General features: G+C 44.4%; 1 protein-coding gene across 1 annotated transcript; it reads right to left on the reverse strand.

The window, feature by feature from the left end:
• On the reverse strand, nucleotides 1-27,854 carry ATP6V0A4 (ATPase H+ transporting V0 subunit a4). The gene is made up of 20 exons (XM_085322657.1): nucleotides 27,738-27,854; nucleotides 27,131-27,209; nucleotides 25,948-26,042; nucleotides 24,653-24,778; nucleotides 23,041-23,135; nucleotides 21,821-21,947; nucleotides 21,568-21,650; nucleotides 17,610-17,703; nucleotides 15,850-16,062; nucleotides 15,285-15,435; nucleotides 14,272-14,411; nucleotides 13,201-13,358; nucleotides 12,654-12,747; nucleotides 11,657-11,775; nucleotides 9,339-9,555; nucleotides 7,627-7,734; nucleotides 4,458-4,592; nucleotides 3,395-3,512; nucleotides 1,525-1,696; nucleotides 1-94 (listed from the first exon to the last, which is right to left on the reverse strand). Exons 1-20 carry the CDS (start codon nucleotides 27,852-27,854, stop codon nucleotides 1-3), a joined length of 2,535 nt encoding a protein of 844 aa, XP_085178783.1.
• Between the last annotated feature and the right edge of the window lie 102 nt (nucleotides 27,855-27,956).

Genomic DNA, 27,956 nt, shown 5'->3' on the forward strand with positions numbered 1-27,956 from the left:
TTATTCTTCTGTGGTGCCATCTATGATATGCTTGAAGGAGAACGGAGAAAATTTGTAGCCTGCCCCAATGTAGAACTTGTTCTGGAACTCCACCCTGTGGGACAGAGCAGAGAGGGGCATCACGCCTGTATCCATTGCCAGCTGTGGCAAAGGGGAAAGGGAAGGGTACGGAAATCCAGTGCAGAGGCTGAAATGTGGTGTCCACAGGGGAAAAGAGAGAGACTCTGAGAGTTTGTGGCCTCTGCGCTGGGAGCATCAGCTGATTCCAGAATCAGCAGAGACACAGGCAGCTCCAGAGAGCAACAGCACATGTCTGCTCTGACTCCATAACTCAGTCTGGAAATGCTTGGTGAGGTCAGCCAGTAGGACCTTGAGTGCCTGGTAAACTCTGATCCTATCTTGCTCTAACCACTCTGAGCGCCTGGATAACTGAGTGCTGGAGCCAACATCCATCACCCTGTTGTGCACAACGCCAGCTAGCAGACTTCTCCCCATCCCAGTACAATAACAAGCAGCTCCACATTGATTTTCATTGGCAGCATTTGTCATTAGTGGTGGGACACTACATGGTGAAAAAGGCCACAGCTCTTCCAGCTCTTCAAGGAGAAGGTCAATACTGATGGTGGTGAGGATGGAATTAGTTATTCTTGCTGTATTTCTTAGCCGGAAGATATGTCTAAATGGCCTTCTTTGCCTGGACTGTGGTCCAGTTAAGACAAGGATGAGCTAAGTTGAATTTGGTCTGCCACAGAGCTAAAATAGCCAGGAACAAAACCTGGGCTGATGGCATGAGCATTGACCCAGATTTTCAGCAGGTTTTGCAGCCCCAGCTGAACTCCTGCTGTGGTAGCTAATCTCCAGCTGGCTTGTTTGACAGTAACTCTGACTGGGGTATGCAGGACCATGATGTGACTGTGCCTTCAGTCTTTATTGTTCACATCAAGATGGCCTCGGTGGCTCAGCACATTGACCTGGGCAGAGGGCTACAGGTTGCTGTTTGCCACGTATGTCCATGTCACATAGGCACTGTATATCTTTGCTGGTCTGGTAGCCCCAATATAGGAGACCCCAAAGTTTCTAACAGCAGACTGGATGACACCAGCTACAGTATCCCAATGGCACTGTGACTGCAGATATGGCACCATTACTAATATCTGATGTTAACTGCATATGTGCCATTAGTGATTAACAAAAGTCAAACAAAAGTTGGACCTAAAGCTGCGTGTGTTGGGTGCCTGAAAGATTTTGCACACTTCTGAGTTAGAGGCTTATGTTTAGAGGCTAGTCTCCCTAGGCTCATGAGGACGGACAGGTTCCTGCAGAAAACAGCTCAGAGTGGAGGGCTCTGAGCTCCCCTCCCTCCGAGGTGTCTCTCTCATTCCTTTGCCTAGGAGGCTGATGTCCTAATTTGTAGGTACTCATGCTGTGTGCCTAACATCAGCTGGTATGGCCACCTCCATTTCTACAGCCCTATTCCTCCCAGGGAGTGCTCCAGAAAAAATTCCCATGGACCAATACACCTACCAGTGAAGACGCAAAGCATGCAGAAAGGCTGAGAGCCCTTCCATGATGAGCAGGATGGCTACAGTCAGCACTGCAAATGCTGCAAAGATGATAAAGATGATAATGAGGCCTGACCAACTGCTGTTGTTGAGCCCATTGTGCATCACCATGGTCCAGAGAACCTCTGACAGTTCTGCAAAATGAAATAAAAGGAAAACAATGCTGAGCAATCTCCACAAATGCACCACAGACCACAGCATTTAGCCTCACAGCTCACCTATTTCTTCCAGTTAGATGAGCTAGCCTAATAAAAAGTGCCAGTGCCTGTGATAGTAATCATGTACGGTCACCCGGTCTCCCCATGAAGAATGGGTTAGGAAAAGCAGATGCTGATGATTTTCCATTGCTTTTCTTCACTCTGTTGGAAGCTCATGGTGCTGTTTTGCTTTGCATCACAAGTCCACATTGATCATGCTGCTAGGACTGATGGTACCCTGGCATGATATGGTCATCAGTTTAATCTGAATCTCTTTAATGTGGCAGCTAGTCAGTACGCTGAGCCTTTGAAGACTATTGCTGCTAAATCTCGGTGAGCAAGATCAATTGATATAATCAGTATAAATGAAGACTGGGTTAAAAACCGTACTAATTTATGGCAACTAAGACCCACAGAAGACATGGACTTCCCACTTGTTGTTCAAACCACTTCTCTTAGGATGTCATTGAGAAGGTGTGGTGGAAAAAAATAACAAAATACAGGCTGTATGTCAGCCTAGATTGCATACCTGTTAGTTCTTAAAGCATTTTTCTTCCTGTATTGGTTTATATCAACATTCACAGCACTGTTACATCTGAGGTATCCTGTCAGTATAAGACCATTTTCCTAACTTAACTACCTTAGTTACATAGGATAGATTCAGGACTGAGCAATTTTCCTCTTGAGATAGAGGGAAAGTAAAGATTTAGCCCAGCACTTCCCAACACATAACATACCCTTAGCTAAGCTCTTTATTTGGTTTATTTTATTCTCTTTAAATAGCTGTCTTCCATATAAAACTACTGTGCGGTCTTCCAGTCAGTTTATACTAAGCTCATTTCTGTGTCCAGAAGCACAGCTTACCCTTGCCAGTCCATGGCACCCAGCTGCCCCCCCACCCCAACTGATTTTCTTCCTCTGTGTCCATTTCTTTAGGGCAGGCACAACTTTTAGCCAAAGACAGTAGTGCAATACTACTAAAAAAACATAACAGAAAATTAGAAGTTACAGCCTGGCAGAATTTCTAGTATTTGAGGATTTCTTTTTATCTTGAATCAGGACAAAAGACACTGAAATACTGCACATTTTCCATGAAACATTGAAAATAATGATGTGAAAAATTCCAGTGAAAATTAAGTTTCAAGAGTTCTCGAAATTAAGCTTCTGTTTCTGGTTTGTCGAAACAAATCAAATTATCTACTTTGAATCATTTAGTCATTCATTATCATCCACTAAATCTACAGCAAGCGCCTCCTGGGAAATTAAGTCTAGGTTCCCATATTACATTTACCTCTATGGACTGGACTACACATGTGAAATGCACCTCCTACCATGCCATACACCTTGAGGATTCTTCCACAGGGGAGGCAGTAGACAGTGGGAAATGAGTTTTAGGGAGGAAATGTGGTCAGGAGCTCCATGACATATAGCTTCCAGGAAGCACCACCAAAAACTAAGAGGACCACTGCACAATGCTTGGATTGATCTGATCCGAAGCAAACCATTTCCAGACACTCTTTTCCACAAGAACTTTGATTTCATGTGGAGAAATCACAGCAATAATCACTGGCAGAAGCAGTGGTCAGTATGGATTTGCCAGTGAGGTAACTAACGTATAGTCAATCACTCACTCACGTGCATGAGCTAAGCTCAATGCCCAGAGCCGCAGGTAGGATGCTGTGTTGGAGATGCAGCCCAGGCAATATTCGATAGTATGAATAGCTTGGTGGACAAATGTGTCTCCAAAGTTGAACTGAAACAACATAAAAACCAAGCACAATTAGTTCAGGGCAGAGTGTTAGTTCAGTGACAGAGTAACACTACGAAAGACTTCTCATACTCCTCCCTTTTCTTTGTTATGTGCTGAGCAACAGAAAGATTTTTCCCAGATCTAAAAGACTGCTTTGGAAAATGTCCCTCCTCTACGATCTTCGCACGCATTATCCTCTATGATCTTCACATACATTATCAATTCCAGAAAAAAGCAAATGCTAAAGAATCAGCTCATATTCCAGTCTCACAATTTCAAATTCGGGATAAAATGGCAGTCCAAATGCCATTAATTGATTTGATTTCTTCTAGAGATAGAAATTCTTATTTACAGTTGGGATTTTCAGACTATCTGCATACTGGCATATGTCTTTTGGGAGATATCAATGAATATGCATATCTTCTGAGCATCTGAGTGTTGTTTCCTTCGCAGTCTGCCACATCTACACACAATATTGTTGGTACCTCAAACTACTAGAGACCTCCTTTTCATTTTTTTCTGTATGTTGCTGCATGCCACAAAGGCACTTGATAATATCTGCCAAAGGGAGACTTTTCTCTTCAGCTAACTCTATAGCCTGCCAATTTCTAAATATGTCTTTGCAAATTAAAGCAAGAAAAGCCTGCTGACTCTTGGGGAAGTCTTGACCTTCTCTGGGTGCAATATGGAAGTTAAACAATGCCCTTGAGGAAAAAAAAGTTTGAGATTTGCAAGAATGCCTGACCACATCAGGCAAAACTTCAGGAACAAGTTAGAGAAATTTATCCTACTAAAATCTAAACTGCACTGTACTTGGAAACACAAATTGCTGGCTCAATATGTCATGGTATCTTATTAAAAGGGAGAGCTCTGCAGAAGCTCTGTGTTTTGTATTGTTGTGTTTGTGAATGATTCTTTCCCTTCTTCAGTCTGTTCAGGTTTTCTTACCTCTTCATCATCATCCTCATGTCCTCCATGGCCACCACTGTGGTCTCCCTGGGCAGCTTTCTTGGAGTGATTGGCCTCTGGGACATCTGCTTCGCTTTCATCTGCAGGGTTTGCTGAGTTGGCTTCAGATTGAATCTTTCAAAAAGAAAATATAATGTGTTTTTTTGCATCGTCCTATGGGCTGGTACCAAAAAGAAGCAGATTGTGACACAGGACTTCATTCATAACCTCATGATACATCACATATAAGAACTGTATCATGAATATGAGGACAATTTCAACAATAGTCATTCAACAAAGACTAGAGAAATTGAGTATTTCTACCAAAAGACTAGTAATACTTAGAGATTTTCCTTTCTAGAGCATTTCCCAATGATTCCAACAGAATTTGGAGCTAGTTTCTTCATCTTCCCAATGAGCCCTTAGTACCATGAGAAACATCGTTAGACAGTGAGCAGAGGATCCTGTCTACCTTGACTTCAGTGAGACTTTTGACATTGTCTCTCATGACATCTTCATGGGTAAGTTGAGGAAGTACAGGCTAGATGAGCAGACTGCAAAGTAAATTTAAAACTGGCTCAAGAGCAAACCTCAGAGATGAAAAATATATTGGAGGCCTGTAGCTCGTGGTGTCCCCCAGGAGTCAATACTGGGTCCAATACTGGGTTCAATGCTGTTCAACCTGTTCATCAATGACCTGGATGAAGGGAAGTGTGCCCTTAGCAAGTTTGATGATGATACAAAACTGGGAGGAGTGGCTAATACACCAAGGCGCTGTGCTGTCTTTCAAAGAGCCCTTGATAGGCTGGAGAGATGGGCAGAGAGGAACCCCATGAAGTTCAACACAGGGAAGTCCTTCACCCGGAGAATAATAACCCTATGCATTCATACAGGCTGAGGGCCAAACTACCAGAAAGCAGCTCTACAGAGAAAGACCTAGAGGTCTTGCTGTCTACTAGGACAGCAAGTTGCCATGAGCAAGTAATGTGCCCTTGTGGCCAAGAAGGCCAATGGTATCCTGGGGTGCGTTAGGAACAGTGTCATTAGCAGGTCGAAGGAGGTAATCCTGCCCATCTACGCAGCGCAGGGAGGCCACATCTGGGGCACCGTGTCCAGTTCTGGTCTCCCCAGTACAAGAAAGACATGGAACTACTAAAAAGAGTCCAACAGAGGGCTACAAGATGATTAGAGGACTGCACATCTCTCCTATGAGGAAAGGCTGCGAGAGCTGGGCCTGTTTAGTCTGGAGAAGAAAAGATTGAGAGGGGATCTTATCAACGTATACAAATGTCTAAAGGGAGAGTGTCAAGAAGATGGGGCCAGACTATTTTCAGTGGTACCCAGTGACAGGAAAAGAGACAATGGGCACAAAATGAAACACAGGAAGTTCTGTCTGAGCATGAGAAAAAAATTCTTTACTGTGAGGGTGACAGAGCACTGGAACAGGTTAACCAGAGAGGTAGTGGAGTCTCCATCCCCAGAGATATTCAAAAGCCATCTGGACAGAGTTCTGTCTAACATGCTCTAGGTGACCCTACTTGAGCAGGGGGGTTGGACTGGGTGACCTCTAAAGGTCTCTTCCAACCTCAACAGTTCTGTGAAGATTTGGCAAATGAGAAAACTGAGGCATGGTAAGGCTGATGATCCATGGGTATAAACCAATAGCAGCCGATATCAAAGGCATTAGCATCAACGCAAATGAAATGGAAAGGGATCCTAGAAGGATCAGGTGACTTGATGAAGGTCAAACAGTAGCTGAGATACAGACAGAGATCTCCTGATTTGTTTTCAGTTGACAAAAACCTCATGACCACCCATCTTCTCTCTATAATCATTTTTTATGGAGCATTGCCAAAGACCTGAGCAATCTGATGTGAGCCTCACTCCAGAAATAATAGCACAGTATAGCTTAAGAACAGCCCTATATCATACGCTGAGAACAGTCCTATTACATTGTATAACAACAGTGACTTCGCGGCTTCCTTTGAGTTCTGTCCTGTCATTCTTTGTAGTTTCCAAAAGGTTTCATGGGCAAAGCCTCACAGCAATGTATTGTTTCCTATTGCACCAGTAATCTTTGTCACATCTGCTACATTTCTGGTTTATGAAAATGTCAGCACAGAGAATACGCTTCACTGCAAATATATAAACGTGGGTAAATCTGAGATGTGATCAGATAGCTAACATATGTAAATCAGGTACAGAAAAACAGGGGCAGACTAGGAGGTGAGGAAAAGCTGTCAGGTGTTGCCAGCATAAAAGCAGGAGATGGAGTCATCCGTGACAAGCTTTCCTCCAAATCCCAGAAGACTGACAAAATAAAAAACGACAGCACAGAGGCAGGGTTGCAAAGGTCCCCATGGGACCCGGCTTTCAGTTATAGGTCAGAAGTGATGGGGTGGGAAAAGGTCACACAGCACAGTCAGCATCTCTTTCTTCAGATGGGAACATCTGTGCCTTTTAAAAAGTACTGCAGGCATTACCTCCAACTATAAAGAGGAGTAACTCATGACAGACGAGTAAAGACCTGTTGAGGCAGTAAAGGAGAGAATTAATGAGCAACTGAGAAACTGCTGCTGCAGCTGCAGCAGTTACACACTGAAGAGCTGGGCAAATTGCAGAACCCAAGAGAAGGAGGACTCTGCCAACATGAAGGCAATCACTTAGGGAAGAAAGCACGCTGGAAAGCAAAAAAAGAGCTTTTAAAGCTAGCACCCTCTTCCCACTGTGGTGATACCTCCAAGGATGGGAGTAATCCAGATTCCCTGTTCACGGAGAGCAGCCAACCTGCTGTTAATAACAGCTGTGAACAGGCAATGGAGGCCTTTGCCAGGGCCCTGTTTTGGCTTTACCAGCAAGTCAGTCTCTTTTAACCATTTCTGGTTTTGGATACTACTTTTGAAAGAGCTCAGTGTCAGCCTAACTGCTCTCCTAACAGAAAGAGTATGGCCATGTGAGCAAAAGCACTTGCTTCCTCTTTAGGTGGCTCAGCCGAATGTCTCTCAGTGCATGTGCAGTGAAACCTGGTTTGAAACCACTGATGAAATTCTAACATCAGAGGAAAGCAGAGTTAGACCATTACAAACACTTCCGAGGTTTGACTACTCCACTTTGCCTTTGCTGTACTGAAGCCCCATGCCTGAAAGAGTAATAGATCCACATCCCTTACCATGCGTTGTACTTTCTGGTGGTTAGCTCGGAGAATGAAAGGTTTAATTAGAAGCATCCAGGGAACAGCAATCAGGGCAAATATGACCAAAAAGCTCTGTACTTCCTTCTGTAAAAGAGATGACAAGAAAAGCAAAAAGTCACTTTTTCTTTCTTTAGCCAACTACACTTATAAGAAATCTAATTCTATAAAATAATATTTTTGAATTCAATAGTTGTATTTTCCTTGTAGATTGAGTGTCCTCTGTTTGTAAGGTCAGGAAAATAGATGTGTATTGCTGAAGGCTCCAGAAAGCACTGCCAGCTAGAGACGGTTGGAGACTTGGTGATGAAACACTTTCATGCTGGAAAGTGTTCATTTGACAAAATCCAATGTTACTGACTTGAACCTGGCTTTCCTGTATCCCATGAGAATGTCACAACCACTTGCTTGAGCTAGTCACTCTTCCTTACTTTGATCAAAGTAGAAATGCTGCAGGAAGAGCCAAGTTGTTCCAGTTCTTCCCTGGAAAGTAGGGGATCCAGGATTAGTTGTCCATCTTGAGTTCCAGAAAGGAACCGAACCCCAGTAGCTTAGGTTTGATAATACATTACCCACACCGGCAATATGAATTTTTTCTGTTGTGGTGTGCCACCACATTGCTATGCTAACCTAACTGCTAGTACTGTCATGCTGCCAACAGGATTGGGGAACTAATACAATCAAAAAAACAAACAAACAAACAAACCAAAAAAACAGGTTTTTTTTTAGACTGACTGATTACTTTAGGGTTGGTCTCATACAGTCTTTGCACTGAGACTAACCAGTTGGATGGCATGGAGTGAGCTAAAGGGATAGAGAGAAGGTGTTTTCTGCAAGAAAAAATGTTTATTTTTGAAAGGCTTTGGGTTGTTATAATGTAAAAGATTATTTAATTACTTTTTGGAGGGTGGGAAAACTGCTTCTTCCTGAACTCCCCTTCAGCCCTAATGCGGTTAATTGGAAACGATCAGGCTCTCTTTCAACTCTGACTCACTAAAACAAAGTGCAGGGCAATGTGCCGAAGTGTGGAAGTCAGTAACGTAGACAAGTAAATGTAACTGGAGGCAGCATTTGCTCTCAGATTGTTCACTGATGTTGGCAAGCACAAAAAGGCAAGAAAAAAAAATAATTCCCTGTTCTGAGCAAATAGATGGAGCTAATTTTTAAAGAAGTTTTCCTTCAGTGGAGATTTCTTGCATTTATTTCTTTAAACAACTTCCCAAACAATGTGTTTTTGATCAAAAGATGACATAAAATTGTCTATTTTTTTATTTTTAGCTGAAAAATACTAAGTGTTCAGGTTTTCTGAAGAAAAAATAAAGAAGAAGTCATCAAAGAGAGGAGACTCTTGCTTTGTCTCTAACATAACGCCACGATCTGAGTCAGGATGGTACATCTGCATTATACATTTTTGCTTCTCAAATCATCCTTCTTTTCTTTATTTTTTAATTCTGAAATATCTCAGATTGCACCATCACTCTTGCCAGGATGACACTGGGGTAGAGAGAGGTTTCCCTTGCTGCTCAAGCAGCTTCTCTCTCCTCCATGTCTACAAGGCCATCACAAATACCGGAAGAACAAACTTCCTTTATGTGACTGTCACGTGTAGATAAGTTTCTGAGTCTGTTCCTCATCCTCATGCTCACCCTCCACAACCTCCACTGTAATTGCTCAAGTTGCTTTGTCCATACCTGATGCAGATACAACGGAGCATTTGCAGTATCACTGTAATTAAACAGGAACATATTGATGAAGTGGATGAGAATGCTTGGCGCGCTCTGAGATGAGTGGACATCAAAATGGCACCATTTGAAAATAATCATGAAGACCAGGTAGCCAAAAAGAGAGATGATAAAGATCATCTCTGGAATGAATTGCAGGATAATGTTTATATATCTCTTGAAGTAGCTGGAAAGAATTAGAAGAGAGAGGTACAATTAATACAGGACAAGGTTGCCCCGAAGTATGACAGTACTACATACTATTTAGTCTTTGTGAAACAGCATAAAAAGCATAACAAATATCACTGGCCAAGAGAGAAATCTGTAGTTGCATTCTTTACAAATGAAAATCATTGCTTAAGTACAAAAGTTTTCTCATACTGATTCTGTTCAGGTTCCTGTACTTGATCCATCAGTATCACATCTCAGAAAATTAATACTTCGAAATAAATGCCTATTTTTAAAGCATGGCAAATTTACAAAGTTAAACATCATAAGCTGGGGGAGGCCAGAATCAGGAGTAGATTCAGTCCTGATACGAGGCAGCCTTCCTCTTCGTCAGCTGCAGAACTTCCCATCTGCAGATCACTACATACCTCCCAGCTTCGGAGAGCCTTGCGAGACAGTGCCGTCAGCCCCTCCACCATATAGCCAACTGTTTGTGTGGGTGTGTGCGTATGCAGCAAAATATATACATAGAAAGAGAGCGCAAAGGCAAAAGTATAGATACACAGACAGAGATCCTGACCAAAGCCCCTCTAGGTCAGGAGAAAGACATGCACACACACTGTACATAATTCCAGCAGTCTCTGGACTCGAACAATTTGTCTTTCAGGATGAAAGTTATCAATCGTGGGTGATGCTACATATTTTAAATTTAATATACTCTGGTACATCTACAAATCATGTACATGAAGAGAGGAAGCAACAGGGAATTTGCCCAAGAGAAAACCTGCAACGAGATGGCCTTCCTCCCAGCCTTCGGATTCAGCGGTCTGTGCCCACAGCGGCGCAAGGCAGTGCATGGGGCACTTCGACTTGCACTGGGGAAGGGCACAGTTTGAACTACTAGTCTGAGACATCAAGCTCACTCAGAACGAAGGACACTGGCAGAGCCAATTCCCCATTCTGCCTTCTCAGGTTTTTTTATACCCTGGCTCACTAGTTTATCAGAGCAGCAGCTCAATTCCCAGGCCCACAACTGAGTATTGTAACTGAGCCTTCTGATTTCAGCACTGTCGTGCTAAGCAGAGCACCAGGCAGCAGCAACTGGTCAACAACACCGTGCAAACTGAGATCGCTGATAGACGTGTCATGGAGTAGAGCTACAACCTAGATAAAACGGGGGCAGAGGTTGGGAAATTGCTGTGAGCATGAAAAAAGTGAAAGGGAAAAAAAAAAACAAAACGAAAGACTAACTCTGTTTGGAGGGCATTGCTCGTCCCTGGGAAGAATAACCAAACCGTGCTGGCTGGTGATATATGACACAACACTGAAATACAGTCAGAAGAGCTTGGCTGGCCATTTCAGTACAAGCCATTATGTGTGCCAGGGTATGGGGTCACAAACTCTTATCTTCCACTTGGAAGAAAACCTCACGAACTTCAGAGGAATGTAACCAGCTGTGAAGGTGAGGTAACACCTGAGCACAAAAGAGCATAAAAAGAAGGTGGTCATTGCAGGTGGAGTAAGACAGGGCCCTCAGAAGGGAAGTACTACTACTGACCTGGCAACAAGTGGAAGAGGCTATGCTTGTATAAGGATGGGGTAAATATTAATCTGTCTTGCTCAATGGACTTTATGTCACTGCTAATAAGCAATTATGATTATATTTAATTGCCTTAAAATTATGTAAATTATTACAATTAAGCTTTGACAATTAGCAAAGATCATGATTTCACTGAAGAAAAAAGCATCTAGTCCAGGCAATACAGATGACTTGACTGCCAGCGTTTTCTGTGGTGAGTAGAAATTGTTATAGTAAGAACAGCCTAAATGTTTTGCCCGTTCGCAATGCCAGAGCTATAGGCTAAAGTAAGTGGCACCGCCTTGAGGAACAACCAGCTTATAACAGGGACTGCTGAGTCTGATGCTCTGAAGTGCAGAAGTGAATCACTCTGGGAATTTTAAGCTTAGGAAAATGCTCTAGAAGGCCAAGTCCATGCAAAAACGTTCGCAAAATGAAAGACTGGGGAAAAAAAAGGGGTGGGGGGAACACTTAGAGGTTCTGGGATTTTAGAGATGGGGACCTGCATGCTACAGCAAGACGCCTAGTGAAACAGGCTTACATGTGGTTGAAGAGACTGAGTACCACACCAAAAACCATGTGCACAATCCCTATGACAATCGACATCTTCATTTTGTAGGAATTCAGGAAAGTCAGCTTGTTTGATGCAACATTCCAGATCTGCGGAGCAGAGAGACAAAAGAACAAGACTTTCAGGTGTTTGCTCAATAACAGATCCGTGGAAGTCTACTTTGATGCCATCAGTTTACTCCTATCAGTTGCAGCAAGAGGACACCAAGTGACAAACATCTACATGCTCTTTGTAATACATTTCACTCTGACAGGCTTCTTGTCTTAAAGATAGAAAGTATTATCCTCAATTAATAGAGGAAATAACAGATGTTTAAAATAGCGTAATGACTTTGCTTCAGCCTTTTCAAGAGAAACCAGTGTTTCTTTTTGTGTCCCACTGAAATGAGGTAACATCCAGCAAAGTGGATGCTAATTGGCTGATTGTAAGATTGAAACAGGAAAGTTTGATGTTAATGATAGCATTTAAATATATGACAGAGAACAGCAAAAAAGGGGAAATAGACCACAGAACAGCAAACGTGGATCAGCTAAATAATACTGACATTTCCTTCATAGTCTGTATGTTAAATACACTGCATGGAAATCAGGACTTAACCCTCAGACTTGTGAGGTAGCTGTGGAACGGATTAAATATTCGTGTAAGGAAGCTGGGTCCAGCAGTCCTACAAGAAAGCAGAAATCAGAGCACAGACCACCCTCTGGCAAAAATTAAGTTCCTTCCTATTTACCATTTTGCTGCTGCCTGTGCAAAATTACCAAAAAAAGAAAGAAAAAGAAAAAAGAAAAAGAAAAGGATGACTGTATCTACATCCTTAACTGCTAAAGAGAAGTATCACAACTGCAATGTAAAGAACAGGCAAAGAGCAAGAATTGAACAGCCTGGCTTCAGGAGAGATATTTGAAAGCTACTAGTATACCTGATACGTAGAAATAGAAATTATCCTAGACCAATTTAATTTAATTACCGGATCTATTCCAAATGGATATGGATTTCCAGAGTAGACTCCTGGGACTGCTGGATCCAGCTGCAGCACCATATTGTCCAGAAGCACATCATTACTACAAGAGAAAAGTGAAGTGGTCTTTGCAACTTAATGTCACCAGGTAAGCCTGAAGTATATTTATGTGAGAAGTGCTAAGGACTACCACCATTATGCCACTTGTTACTGACTCCCTGTGCTTGTGTCCACAAGTAGGCTTCTGTGGAAATGGGTCCTACACAATGGTGGTTCTCCATCACACTGATAATTCTCTATACATCAGTCCTGGACACTTGGAGGTTTTAGGAAGGGTAGTGACTGGACAAATAGGCTTGGTCCCAGAGATTCTGCATTTCCATTTCAATAGTGTTTTTGTCTGTGTGCGTCAGACAAAATCTCTGATTTGTTCATAACCGAAAGCACAGCAGGGAATTCTTGCCCTCCCCACACAGATACTCAGTGTGTCTTTCTTTTAAAGCCTACACCCTCCATTTCACATGTTTTGACTTGTTTCCCAAATTTAGCCACTTACGTCCAAGTGTTATTTTTAAACATGGGGATGATATGCCAGGAAGAGCCAAAGATGTTGAACGATTTGGAGAAGCAGTCATTGTAGATGAAGCCAGTATACATGGAAAATATGCCCATGAGCAGGATCAGGTAGCGCCCACTGAAAAAGGTGTTCCAGATCTGCAGGGGGGAAAGGTAGGCCCAGAGAGGTGACCAAGATACCTCCAGTCCCATCAAATGATGGGCCTCAGTGAAGGGGAATGATTCTCTTGCAGCAATCATTTCACACACTCTCTGACATTCTCTGCTTCTTCTTCTTCTTCTTCTTCTTCTTTTTTTTTTTTTTTTTTTTTTTGGATAATCATGGCAATATAAATCACTCTCCATCTGCAATCCAGCTTCTCATTCTGCTAAAAATATCCAGCTACCTGATCCACAGCAAATATTTGTTCCTACAATTGCTACACCCAGTGCCCACCCTCCAGCCCAGCTCTGCTCTTCAGATTTTATCACAGAAGGCTAAATCAGACTCATCTAGGCACGCCTGCTCTCCTGTACCAGTGACCCAGTGCTCATAGCATCATCAGCACCTGGCTATTGGACTCTAATCTATATGCACATAAATACAGCACTAAAAACCCCATGATGTTTAGTTCCTAAAGCATACTTCAGCTCTCAGGCAGACAGCCTAATTCACCAGAGTGCAGTGCCCTCAGGAGCTGCCAGTGGTTTTGACAGGAGCTGCTTTCTGAGAGTGTGGCCAGGTTAACCAGAGAGAGAGCCATGGGCGGGAAGGTCTGATTTCYGAAAGCCCTGGCACACACATGCAAAAGCAGATACCGGTGATGTGACAGTACAAATAAACATCTAAAACCAGACATAGGAACTCCAGGTCCTCTGGGCCTGTCCATCTCCCTGTGCAGAAGTAGGCAGAATTACTTGCCAAATATCTACCTTAGCCCTTCATGAACGTCTTGGAAGGAACAACATTCAGCCTTTGAGACGCTAGATGCTCCCTTTAACAAATGAGGATGAGGAACATTTTACTAGATTAACAGGCTGCATTAGGATGTATCAGCTCCCTGGTACTCACCTCATTAGTGCTCTTCTGGGCCAAAAGGCTCTTCTCGTTAGTGACCATCCAGAGTGCAAAGCCCAGCATGACAGCACCATGGCCACAATCTCCAAACATCACCGCAAACAGGAAGGGGAAGGTGATGATGGTGTAAGGAGCTGTGGGAAAGAAAYAGCAGGAAGCTCAGCTTCTCCTAAACAAAAGGACCTCAGCAGAAGAGCAGTTCACTCCACCAAGCCATTCCTGACCTGTTCTTAAAGGCCTYCACTGATGTCTCCTCAGATAACCAGGCAACCAAATTTGGTGCTGAACTAACTACCTTCACCACTAGCAAGATCCTCCTGCTGCCAGACCTGCATCTTCGTTGCCATCCTTTCTTGTCCTACCATTACAAACGTGATGAATAGATAATTGCATTCTCTTTTGAAGTGGAGAAAAGTATTTGAAGATTACTATTACATTTCTCAGACTTCTCAGCCTGAACAACCCGAGTTCATTCAATCCTTTCCCATCAGCCCCCACTTCTAGGCTTCTGTTTGTTCTCAGCRGTCTCCTTAGGATTCTCCACAATTGCTCCACACTTGTTCTCAGGCACTTTGCCAAAACTGTCCTCAATAGCTGAGGCCTTGTCAGTGCTGAGTAAAGCAGATGCATTTCTTCACACATTTTGCAGACCAAACTCTTGCTTACACATTCCCTTTTGATGGTGGCTTTTTTTTGCCTCRGTATTACAAGGTCAGTTGATATTTACCTTGTCATCTTGGGTCRTTTCTTGCAGAGTTTCTATCCTGCCATTTGCTACTCATCCTGTATTTGTGTAGTTTGTTATTCCTGCCTAAATCACTGAAGACAGATGTCCAAATTCTGTGCCTGAGAAAATCCATGCTATGCACCAGAACAGTACTAATTTTAGCCACCAGAAAACATGGCTCAGACTTTTCAATCAAAAATGAGTTTTAGGATAATGATGGAGTTGAGAGGCTTTGCTTTGGCTCTGGCAAGCCAGGTGCAAAAGCCAAGTATTTTCTCACCTGGGTTTATCTCCCTGTAGTTGCCCACACCATATGCATCCACGATGTTCTGAAAGCCAGCCGTGAACTTGTTGGTCCTGTTGAAGGTGGGAGGTGCCATCCTGGTGTGCACAGCAGTCAGGATAGGAGCAATGGTAGAGTCGCTTCGCTCCTGCAAACCAGGTGACAAGGAAAGGCACAATTAGGGTGGTTAGTAAAGAGGAATCCGTCAGAGGCAACACCTGTGCCAAACATGTGAAGAGAGTGGCGTGAAAGTCATGCTCAAGAGTGTTAGGTCTCAACCCTTTGCTAATATCCAGACTTTCCCATTCCCTGTGCATTGATTCCTGTACAGGGCAAGTTGTCAGCACTGCTGACTCCTATGGATTGATCACAAACTTGCCAAGATTTAGTGCTGGCCATAAACCACCTGAGGCCAAGTGATCACACAACAACCTCAACTTTAATTAAAACAGAAAAGGAAGTCCAGCATTATGGTAACATAGAGAAGCCTGAACATATGCTCAACATACGAGCAATGTTGTTTGGGTAAGGGCTTCGAGGACCCAAAGTGTTAGCCTCTTACCATTCCCTGATGGAGAGCTCTTTTTATCCGGCCAGCGTCAGCCACTGGGAACCAGATCTCTGCAATGACACACTGCTGGGTGACATCAATGTTACAGCAATTCAGAATGTGGTAGATGGCCTTGATTTTCTTCACCTTGATCCCCCAGGACCACAAGTTGGCTGCTGCCTGATGCAGCAATCTCTGGCGGTGGGACTCAGTTTGGGTTATCACCTGTAAGCACACCACAAGCAGTGCTCAACAGAGCAAGAGGGAGGTAGCATGATCTACTCAGCTGTTGTTCTGGGAGGGCAGGTGGAAGGGGATTGTGGAAAGGGAGCGTTCATTGGAATGAGCCRGATATCGTGCAGTGCAATTCATTTATCTCTCATCAAGAGAGTACATGACATGGGGCACATGATGCTGAGGGCTGCCCTTTGYGGCACTGAGCCCCCGTAAGTGTACAGGAGAACTTCAGCAGCTGCTCAGCTGTGGGTGCAGTGTTGGTGCCTTACTCAGTTGTTTACCAGCTTGTCACGTCTTCAGTGGGTAGCTCTATGTGGYAGACTTAGAGCACATTGCAGAGCCTGTCACCAGGGTCTGTGGTCCAAAGGGCAGATCAGTCCTACTATAACTATAGCTTACTGCCCTGCTGAACCCCAACACATCATGCGGCCACCACAGTGCCACTGCACAATTAGCAACAGGGATACTTGTGTTAGGAAGATAATCTGTGGGTTTACGTGGCTGAAGAGGCCTGGCTGCCCACAGTATTCAGGACCAAAAGTCAGTTCTGGAGCAGGTTTTCTTGCTGGCTGGGTTGTCATGGGCATGCACRAAGGGGATGGCAGTAGGACTGGGCAGCCTCAGGCAAACAAGAGTGTTTATTCACTCCTGCTTCAGGACTCATTGACTTTAATGTGTGACAATGCAAAGGTCACATGCAGGAGTCTTTCTGAAACACACGTAGTCCTGATATGTTATACGGGTTTACAAGCTAGTGAGCATCCGCAGCCCACTTAGTTCAGTAATTTTCAGGCCTACATTAAATGCTGGGGTATGGAGATAGGAGACRTGTACCTCTAGGAAAGGAGACTTCGATTTCCATTGCTTATGTGACAATAGCCCCAAGATAAGCTTCCTTAGTAAAGAAAACCCAGTTTAAATATATAAAAAATTGAGTCCTCTCTGAGCCCAGCGTGGTTGCTACACCCTATACAAAAGAGCCCAGTTCTTCCACTAAGTGTTCCTGGAGAAGTTTTAAAAAGACTTTTAATAGATTCTGAGGTGAGGCAGGGCAGTACAAGGAATATGGCGGTACTTCATTATGATAATCAAAGGTTATGGGCCTGGGCCTGCCAGAAGTCTCCTCCTGAAAGACTGCAGCCAAACCACTTCCCCCCCAGCAGGATGTGACTGGGGTCCTTTGAGAGCTGATGAGCAAAATCATGCTGTAAGAGCTAGATGTAACCACTTTGGCCAACCTGCACAATRAGCAGTTTGGTTATGACTCCTTCAGCCCTATGATGACCTTAGAGCCCATCCCACAGCCCCACATTATATGACCTAAACCTCTGACCTCCAACTGCACAGCCAACAGCAGCAAGTTGTACTTTGCCTCCACAAATCACCTTCTTAGCAGCTCCTGGGAGGGTAAATGGGCAGAGSTCAGCACAGATACAGTGCTACGCAGCAGCGGGGAGGCTGCTCCTGGGCAGGTGGCTCTGGACCCTGGAGGCAGCCCTGCAGGTTAGGACCCCAGGAAAGGTGTTACCRCTTACTGTGTTTAAATCTTCTATCCTTGTGTTCACTCCATCAAGCATTTCTCGACGCTCGGTTGCAGACTCTGGACAGGGATAGACTGTGGCACGAAATCTAGCCTCAGTAAGAGAGAGATGAAAAACATCATTTATTTAATTGACTGCTACTTCATTGGGACTCTTCTGAGCTCAGAGGTAGGGAAACTAGACTTTATTCCAAGCCTGATGCTATATACTTCTTGCATACTATTGCAGAACAAAGTTGTGTGTGGCCTACTAGATGTGTCCAAAAGGCCTATTTATTCCCTTATGAGAAAAAGGATCCCCTTGGCTGTTCTAGCTGAAAAAGCACTCCCTATCATAGGTGCACCAAGTGAGACGCACGATGTTATGAACTGATCTGCACTAATACACAGGAGCCTGYTATTCCCACACACAGTAAAGAAGCCCTGCTAACATCTTGGGRAGCTACTCGGACAATCCCTCTCCTCGTTTTCTGTTGTGGCAGGACATTGACTTCTTTAATGCAAGGACTGCAAAGAGTGGCGAGAAAATAACCTTGGCAGAGACTGCCTTGTTAACACAGCAGCCAACAGATGTCCCTCTTGTACTGAGTCTGGAAAAATACCGTGCCACTGTCTCTGCACTACCCTTACACAGTCACTGGGGGAAGGCATCAGCTGAGCTACTGCTGCACAGCAATCAAATGCCTTCAGAGTGTGCAGCATGTATAAATAAATAAATCTGTAAAAATTGCCAGTATTTCTAGGATAGAACAGATGGAGAATGCCCATACAGCTGGCTCTTGACTTCTGGTCCATCTCTTTGGCTAAACAGCTTGGGAGCAGAGGAAGGACCAGTGAATTCCTTTAAGCACCTTGAGCGTGGTATCTGTCATATCAGCATACGAGTGGCCAGGCCAGTACAAACCCTTTCACAAACCCTCAAGGCTATATATGGGAGGTGTGGTTGGTTTGTTTAGCATGGTAGTAAAAGGGCAATGTAGGCTTTTAATACATGACTGAAGGTCTTGTCCCCTTGCAGGTGTTGCACGTTGCTTTATCTATACTATACAATGTATGGCCTTCTCTAGTATTGCTACTAGCATAACAATGCTTATATCAATATAATATATCGCAGCATTGTAAGGCCACTGTATGTACTCTAAGTCTTGGGCTATATGACACCAACTAGGAATAAATAAATTACATGTCTATCAGAAAGGTGTAAGGCCAACTACCCTGCTAGTGTGAGTCTCATTCATAAAGAGTAGGTACCCAGATGTCCTGTTGGGACCTTGCTGCTGCAAAGCTCTCAGCACATACAGACACTAACTGAGCTAAGGTGCTGTAGGAGCTAGCACAGCAGAGACTACTCTGTCTTTTCCTATTCAGTGATACCTAGTACTTGTGCCATCCCTGCCACTTCGAGGGCATCAGAAGTGTTGTTCTTCCACATTGCTGTTCTGCAGAAGAACATTCTTGTTTACAGGGGAGGTGAGTAGCACAGGAGAGAGCATCAGGCCTTCTACCCACACAAAGCAACACTCTTCTACCATCCTTCAGTGGAGCTGAAGGTCTACCTTTGTGCACTTGGAATGAAATTAAAAGAAGATAAACTGTGTAACAGGGCCCCAGAGTTATATCCCTGCTTAGAAGACAAAAACATGCCCACCCTGTGTACAAATGGACATCATGTGCTGGCTTCACCCGAGCACAGAATGTACCAGCACGCTCTCTCCCAAATCAGTTCCAGCACAGACACAAGTGAGGACAGTTGCAGATTGAACAAAACACACAGCAGTTTCCTAGAGATCAGCCCTGAGCTCAGTGCAATGCCAGCACGCTCTCTTCAGCTAAACTTCGCTTTCCAGAATTGAATCTCTCCTCACTCAGCACCTGGTGTTCGTTTCCAAAGGTTATTCACTCTACATAATTATCTCCAGCTTCCTACTCTTCATAGCTCTTAGTTCATCTTTAATAAGGATTTTTAATCAAACTTGAAAGCTTCTTCCTCCATGCTGCACATTTCCAATAAGGTTATTGCAGGAATGTTGCTTTGATCTTTTAACAGCCATTTTGCATACTGAGTATCAGCTTTGCCCTAATGGCACAGACATCTCTGAGAGCTCCGGAAGAATTCAGCAGGGAATCCTTACACTGATAAACCCAGTTTAGTATTCACATTAGCATTCAGGCAACCACAAGAAAAGAAAGAGAAAAAATTCTTACATTTTCCTCCTGCCTGCTCCCTCTACACCTTTCACTAATAAATTTGTGCCTGGACTTAATGCTCATGAAATTGGCAGACTAATATTACCAATTAGAGACAAGCAGGGACTACAAGGAGAACCTGAAGTGCACTGCTCTGAAAACAAATCTTACTCTGCCTTGCAGGAGATGGGCTTATATCAGGCCCATATGTTTTGCAGGATATTTACTTGTTGTGAACAATGACTTAGTGCTAAGCAGAAATGTCCTGCTGCAGCTGGAATGGCATTGCCATCTKCTTTAGGCATAGTTAATCCTGCCTTAAAGATAGACCAGGTCAAAATGTCTTGACCTGTGTACCAGGGATGGCTGATGGCTCACAGAGCATAAAAGGAGAGTTGCTATATTAATACATTAACAAAAAAAGGGCCATTCAACAAGACTTCCAGGTATACATGCATGTTAGCAAACAAYAAATATCAGAAAAGGAAGAAAAGAGATAAAGGACACTTTCAAGTCTAAACTGACTAGTTGGCACTAAATGAAAACCAGTGTGCTATCACTGCAAAGGGCATCCTGGGGATTTGTCTCATGTGAGTATGTTTTACTTTACTTATAAAAGATTGARAGAAATTAATCTAAGTTCTTTGCTATGAACCTACCACCACATCCACATGACCACCTCCTGATGTCATTGAGTATCACAGTCCAAACTGTGGGAATCTACTTCCGTTTCCAGTGGTGCCTACACCCCACTGACAGAAATGCACATCTTACACCATGGGTGGGCTGAATTGCTTTCTGGATGACCACTGCCCTCTGCYGTTAACAGATGACATGGAGGATGGCCATGTTCCCACTGCACAAATTCCTAATAGTCCTCGGGAGTCTTTGGGTTCATAGGATTGATTTGGACAATTTGAAGTCAGTTCTTTCAGCCAGATGAATTGACTTGGTTTTGATCTGATTAAACTCAAGACATAAGGGAAGACCTGCCCAGAGTGCACATGTCAGGAGACAGTAATCGTTCGTTCTCACCTTCCCTCCCTGCAAARCTCTGCAGGCTGGAAGGGCTCCTTGCCTGGCCAAAGGATGGTATCTAAAATGGATTCGGTGACAGCATACAGATCCTTTCACCAAATCTGACTGACTGACTTACTCCTTAACAAAGCCTGTCAGTCATCAGTATTATGAAACAGTAACAAACTATTCAAACTGAATTATCTTTCTAAGATGCTTAACAGGCTGGAAGCAAGACAGGCTGTATGAAGCCTGARGCCATTTCTCTTCTGGGTTCTGTCTCTGATTACATAGATATTGCCCAGAGGCCTCGTGAAAGGGTTTAATAAACTACAGTATCATCTTTTCCTGCTGAAACACAATAAGGCTGGAAACAAGTTTGAGGATTACCATATTCTGAATGCCCAAGTCATAACATCTGCTAAGGCCCCTGATTTTCAGAGGAAGGAAGTTAAGAATTTTTTAAAAATAATCTCCTTTTAGATGTCTCAAGTTAAAAACCTAGCAACTGAAGCTCCCAACATCTCTAAGTCACTTCGGAAAATTTAGGACTTGAATTTCCAGATGCCAAGGTGATGCATATATTTTTACAATTAGGAGCAGCAGAGCTGAAAAGCAGAAGGGAATACAGTGGAAGAGTAGAAAGGGAGCACAGAGCTCTCATCTCCCGCTCCAAATTCAGGCAGCTCACGCTGACAAGTAAATGCCTCAGCAAGAGTCACTGYGACCTGTTCACGGGCCTGCCTTACCCGTCACAAATCTTCTTGATTTTTTGTTTAAGTTGTTCTCCTTGATAGAAGATAATGAACACATTCTTTTTCATCTCTTCTCTCTGCAATGCAATCCCAGCAGAATTTAGCACCCAGAACAAAGAACCAAATGCTTCAGCCACCCAACTCTGAGTTAGGCAGCCAGTGCTGCTGGGTGGCGAGGACGGTAGTCTAGTTTTTGCAAGTCATATGCATGTGGAGCAGAGCAAAAGAAAAACCGGTCRGTGCTTACCGTGACAGGGTCCTCCAAGGGAGTATCCATTTCAGTGTACCGCAGATAGATGTTTCCCCTGCAGGCTCGCCACAGTAAACGCTCGAAGGGTATCATCCTTTCCCTCTTTATTACCCCTGCTGTGAATCTGAGCAGTGTTATAAGATAAATAAATTATGAGCCAGTTCTAAGTCTTTTGGGACCTTCAGCACATGCAAGTTCACAATCTTGAGCTTTATAATCTGCGATAGCCAGGGCTMTGCTGCCACTCTAGATGCTCTAGGAAAGGCGTTGTTGCTGAAAAGTTCAAGCATGGCTCTTATCTCTTAAACTTCTGACTTTATCCTGTCGTTCATCTTTTAAGACATTGCACTCCTCCTCAGACCAACAAAAAAGAAGGAGAGATGATTCTGATTAAAAATGAAGGAATGGAGAAGTGTCTAAAGTCACACATACAGAAAGAGATTGAATGATGGAGGGAGTGGCTAGCATTTTTGAAGTGGTGGTATAGATCTACTCCCTCCTGTGTTCCCTTTCCCAGAAACACCAAACAGCACTTTTGAAGTGCACCATGGCATACGAGTACATACGTTCGCCAAGGCAAGCCCTCAATGAACATTTGCGTTAATCATTTAAGGACTRAATAGGACTTCAGGAAAAGCAGCACAACGTGATGAAAGTACCAGCCTGGGAGAAAACTGTCAGCAAGTTTAACCACACTTATCTCGTTTAGACGTAAGGGAAAACTGCTCGAGTCTATGCTGGCTGCCAAGTTACCATCAGCATTAGGTTCTGTGGCATTGCTGGTCCACTGACTCTCAAATGTGGTGCTGCTTTCTGTTATAGAGAAATCCCAAATACAAGAAAACACCTGGCTTCTTGCTGTGGCTACACACCCATCATCCATGGTGACCGGGCTGGTACCCGCAGCCCAAACCAAGAAGCTACACATGAGATGTTGTAAGTCAATGATTTTCAGTCAATACCTCCAAAGGGGCTGACTGGAATTGCTGGCTTGGAAGTAAAAGTCTATTTGTCTCATTAGCCCGTATCCTGACCATAGCTTTGATGATGACTTCTCTCTTTCAGAGTACAGTCACTCCTTCACCTTGATTAGTCAGCTACATTAACAGGCTGGCGAGCAACCTGTGCTAAAAAGCTGAAGGAAGAGTATCAGTGTCATAGTAATGTGTGTCCAAATGGGAAATCTGGACAAGCTCTGAGCCTTTACTAATACAGACCCCAGCTTGGCAGCTGCAGCAGCAGGAGTGCTTCTCAGCTCCAGTAAGCCAGATGTGTCTTCACTGAAGAAATCATCTGGCAGATTGGTTTCTGTCTGGAAAAGATTAATTTTAAAAACAATTCAATACTCCCGGTTTGAAAACTATTTTCACGTCTTTCTCCTGACACTATTTCCCCCAAAGGTAGCTTTCCATAGAGTGCTAGGCCAAAAAAGCAAGGGGTGGGGGAAGCATAAAATTTATTCACTGTCTCCCATAACATCCTCCTAGATAAGCTCAGGAAGCATCGGTTAGACGAGTGGACAGTGAGGTGGATTGAGAACTGGCTGAAAGGCAGAGCTCAGAGGGTTGTCATCAGTGGCGTGGAGTCTAGTTGGAGGCCTGTGGCTAGCGGAGTTCCCCAGGGATCAGTACTGGGTCCCATCCTGTTCAACTTATTCATCAATGACCTGGATGAGGGGACGGAGTGCCTCCTCAGCAAGTTTGCTGATGATACCAAGCTGGGAGGAGTGGCTGACACACCTGAGGGCTGTGCTGCCATTCAGAGACACCTGGACAGGCTGGAGAGTTGGGCAGAGAGGAACCTCATGAGGTTCAACAAGGGCAAGTGTGGAGTCCTGCACCTAGGAMAAAATAACCCTAGGCACCAGTACAAGCTGGGGGTTGACCTGCTGGAGAGCAGCTCTGCAGAGAAGGACCTGGGAGTGCTGGTGGATGACAGGTTGACCATGAGCCAGCAATGTGCCCTTGTGGCCAAGAAGGCCAATGGTCTCCTGCAGCGCATTAGGAAGAGTGTTGCCAGCAGGTTGAGGGAGGTGATCCTGCCCCTCTACTCAGCCCTGGTGAGGCCTCATCTCGARCACTGTGTCCAGTTCTGGGCTCCCCAGGACAAGAGAGACATGGAGCTACTGGAGAGAGTCCAGCAGAGGGCTATGAGGATGATCAGAGGGCTGGAGCACCTGCCCTATGAGGAACAGCTGCGAGAGCTGGGCCTCTTTAGCCTGGGGAAGAGAAGACTGAGGGGGGATCTTATCAATGTGTATAAGTACCCAAAGGGAGGATGTCAAGGGGACGGGGACAAACTCTTTTCAGTTGTCCCATGTGACAAAACAAGAGGCAATGGACAGAAATTGCAGCACAAGAAGTTCCGCCTGAACGTGAGGGGGAATTTCTTCACTGTGAGAGTGACGGAGCACTGGAACAGGTTTCCCAGAGAGGTTGTGGAGTCTCCTTCTCTGGAGATCTTCAAAGCCCACCTGGATGCAACCCTGTCTAACATGTTCTAGGTGACCCTGCTGAGCAGGGAGGTTGGGCTAGATGATCTCCAGAGGTCCCTTCCAACCTTACTGATTCTATGATTCTATTCGAGCAACTTAAAAGTATAWATCTTGTTTTCAAAAGAAATTTGAGCATCAAGTTCTTGCATCCCATTGAATCAAAAAGAGGTACCTCCCAAGTGACTGATGTACACTTGAAACATGACCTTGCAGATTTGTGTCAAGAGAGCTGGGTTCTGCTTAAAAATCAGTGACAGCAACATACAACAAACAAAAATGTGAACATTTTTAGGAACCTTCAACATCTCTACTGGAAGAGCAGAGAGGCCTCTTACCTCAAAAAAGTCCTGTGTTTTCTTCAGCAGATGTTTGAGCTCTGTCAGCTCAAGGAAGTTCTGCTTCAGAGCTTGCTGGTTCTGATTGGCTTCCAGCAGCTCGGCCTCAAGTTTCTCCAGCACCATCTGTTTAGGATCCAAGTACATCCAGGAAAACTCAGAAGCAGGCCATTGACCCTCTATCAAGCTGATATCAAATCTCAAACAAGAAATTGTTTTTAAGGTGTGTTGGCGGGAGATATAGAACTATTCAATAAGCACTTTTAGTAGCCATTGAGTTTGTAGAAAGATATTTATTAATGTCAACACTTCATTATCCCACTGCCATGTTCTCTGTTGGGTGCTTTGTCCTATTTAGGAATTAGAGTTAGAATTCACCTGACCTAACTGCAGATGGGTACCTGGTGCCTGAGTTAAGTGCCTGAGTCTCTGCACCTCTGAGGTTCCCCACAGGACAGCTCAGACCCCAGGTAGGGTGACTTTAAATCCACTGATTGCAAAAGCAGCTACAGCAGGACTATTAGCTTAGGTACTTTAGTTACAGGGCAAAAAGCAGTGAGGATGGAAGCCTAGGAACACACCAGGCAATCACCTTTCTCTGTGAAGCCTAAGCCCTCAGGAAGTATAATTTTCCTTCCTGATCACCTAGGTATGCAGCATTAAAAATGATCCAGTCTGTAAACATAGCTTTCAGCTGATCTAGAAGAAAGTAATCCCTGCACATCTGAAAACACACACTGTCGTGGCATATCACAGTCCAAATCACCAAGGTCTAAATGCCTGCAGCTCCCACTGGTTGTTAGCAGTTTTAAGGAAGCGCAGAGAGCTCTCAGTACTCAATAGTCCTTGATCCAGATTTACTAAATGCTTATGTTAGGTGYTAGTCTTGCTATACCATAGCCATGCTGCCATCAGAGCAGACCGTCTTTGAGTCCATATGCAGCAAAGCAGGTTCTAACATTAGTTCTCCCRACTAATCACCAAAAATTTTCTTATTCTTTCCTAAACGATGATGGAGGGGTTTCTGTGACAATGATGCCTTTCCTATTAATAAGTTGGAGCAGGGTTTTCAAGRGGGAAGGTGAAAAGACTGGTCTGCTTGACCTACAGGTCTACACCAGCCTTAATCTAACTGCTGAAACAGTAAATTAGGAAGCATCTCCTCAGGCAGGAAGAGCTGTTCCAGCCTGAATTCCTGCATCGCTCCTGGCACAGGATCTGCATCAAGGACATTATGTGCACGCTCAGGTGCACGTCCCTTTTCCTCTCTCCCTGGCCCGCTCCAAATTCTGTACCTCCATATCAATCATTTCCCGAGGCAGAGGGGTCTCTGGGTACTTTTCTAGTCTGACCATCTCAACATTGTCTTCCATCTCATTTTCCAGAAAACCTGCAAGGAATGAACACAAGAGTCTTGATAAGGGCTCTCATCTCTGCTACATTAAACTGGTCACTGGGTACTGCTAAACCCCATCAGGTCAAGGCATCGCACTTGCTGTGTGAAGTGTGACGAGGGTCAGCTGATATTTAAGGTCCATCATCCCAGTGAATATATGCAACYATCAACAATCTAACTCCTGGCAGCTTCCCTGCTCAGTGAGAAGGCCAGTTCTCCTAGAGCAGTGGTAAATCTCAGTCCTAGCCTTTAGGTTTACCTAATGCCCTCTAGTGAGTACTTAACTAAAGTACCCTGGCCCCTGCCTTCCTGYCCCATTTGTCAGAGTTATTAATCTACCCTCTTCCCTGTTCAGACCTTCAGCAGATGGAGCACTGGATGTGAAGGGGTTCATAGGTGTTCCTGCATGTGTAAGCAACAGACTGCAAGCAGCCGGACCAGTCCTGCTTCATCAGGTGTTAGGGATTTGGCTCCTGAATATGATCTTGCCATAGCAAATTCCCCCCGAGACACTAAGTCCTTCCAGGACAGATGTAGATCAACCAACACCTACATAGGTCTGCTCTAGCAACAGCATRTGCTGTCCTTGTCGTCATGAATATAGTGGACATCATTGGCATWATTGCAATGGGGAGTACAGAGTTCACAGGAYGCAAGTCCATAGGAAACGAGGCTTGACTAGTTCTACTGCTTGTATTTTAAGGATCTGTCCCCAGGCTGAAGTACTTGGCCACAGGMGGCATATAGCAAAGGCTAGAGTATTGAGGTGAGAGTAAGCTTATCTGGACTGAGTCTCCTGCCCAGATTCAGATTTATTTTATGATTTTATATAAGCTAATTAACCTCCTTTCAGTTCAGTTAACTATTTGAAGATAGGGGTAATAATTTCTTGCCCATATGGAGGAGGGGGTCTTGAAGTGGYAATTAGCTGACACATACAAAGCATTTTCAGGAACTCAGATGAAAATACCACAGTTTTTACCACTAATTCTGTTTCTCAGTGTGAAAGCACTTAACAAAGAAATAAATCCCAGACARCTAGTTGGTGGAAAGCCGACTGCATTTCACAAGTGTTTACTTACGCAGGATCCTCTCTAAGGATTCGCACCTTCTCACTTCATTCACAAACTTTCTCTGGAAGCTGTTGACATTCACATTCAGCTAGAAACRGGAGGGAAAGTAAGCCTTGAGCTGGGTGCTGCTCACCACCACAGATATTGTTTATCTCAGTGGAGAACACCTTTTGTGCAAACAGTCACCATTTACATYGCTGTATCCTACTGGCTCCTGATGGCAGAGCTGTGCTGTGGATCTCCTCATGCTCAAGGACATCCTAGCCGTACCAGGCCCATTTCCACTAACCTTTYCTGGATAGCAGAAGTCACAACTGAGGAGAGCCCCCATTTGTTAGTGGGAACCATCCAGAGGTCATGCAGGGATGTCCAGCAAGCGGAGCTGGAGCGAGGCTCAGGGAGAGGTTGGGTCTCAGTTTAGTACCTGGCTTTCTAAATGGCTTTGAGGTCTCCTTCACCCTCATAGGCTCTCACCCACCCTGTCAGGGTGAGGATCACAGCCTCCCCATGAAATGCTGGTGGTGGGGGGGGGGAGGACAAGCACCCCAAGGAGCAAGTCTCCTGGGGCTTCAGCAGATGGAAAACCCGTTAACTGGCAGAGCCAGGCACTACTTACATCTCTGAACTGAACCAGGCCCAGCTCCCCGAGCTCAGCAACRCAGCAGTAGGCAGCCTCCACTTGGAGGAAGAGCTGCATCAAGCTCATCTCCTCACTCCGGAAGATCGAGGCCATTTTACCCGCTCTCCTCCTGCTGGGGTGTCTGTGGAGGCCTTGGCCGGCAGCACTGTCGTTGTCCTGGGAAGTACCGTGAGGTGCCAAGCACTGCAGGAACAT

Source organism: Rhea americana, unplaced genomic scaffold (assembly GCF_003343005.1).
Source record: "Rhea americana isolate MKP2758 unplaced genomic scaffold, rheAme1 scaffold_79, whole genome shotgun sequence".
In the NCBI taxonomy this organism is placed as follows: domain Eukaryota; kingdom Metazoa; phylum Chordata; class Aves; order Rheiformes; family Rheidae; genus Rhea; species Rhea americana.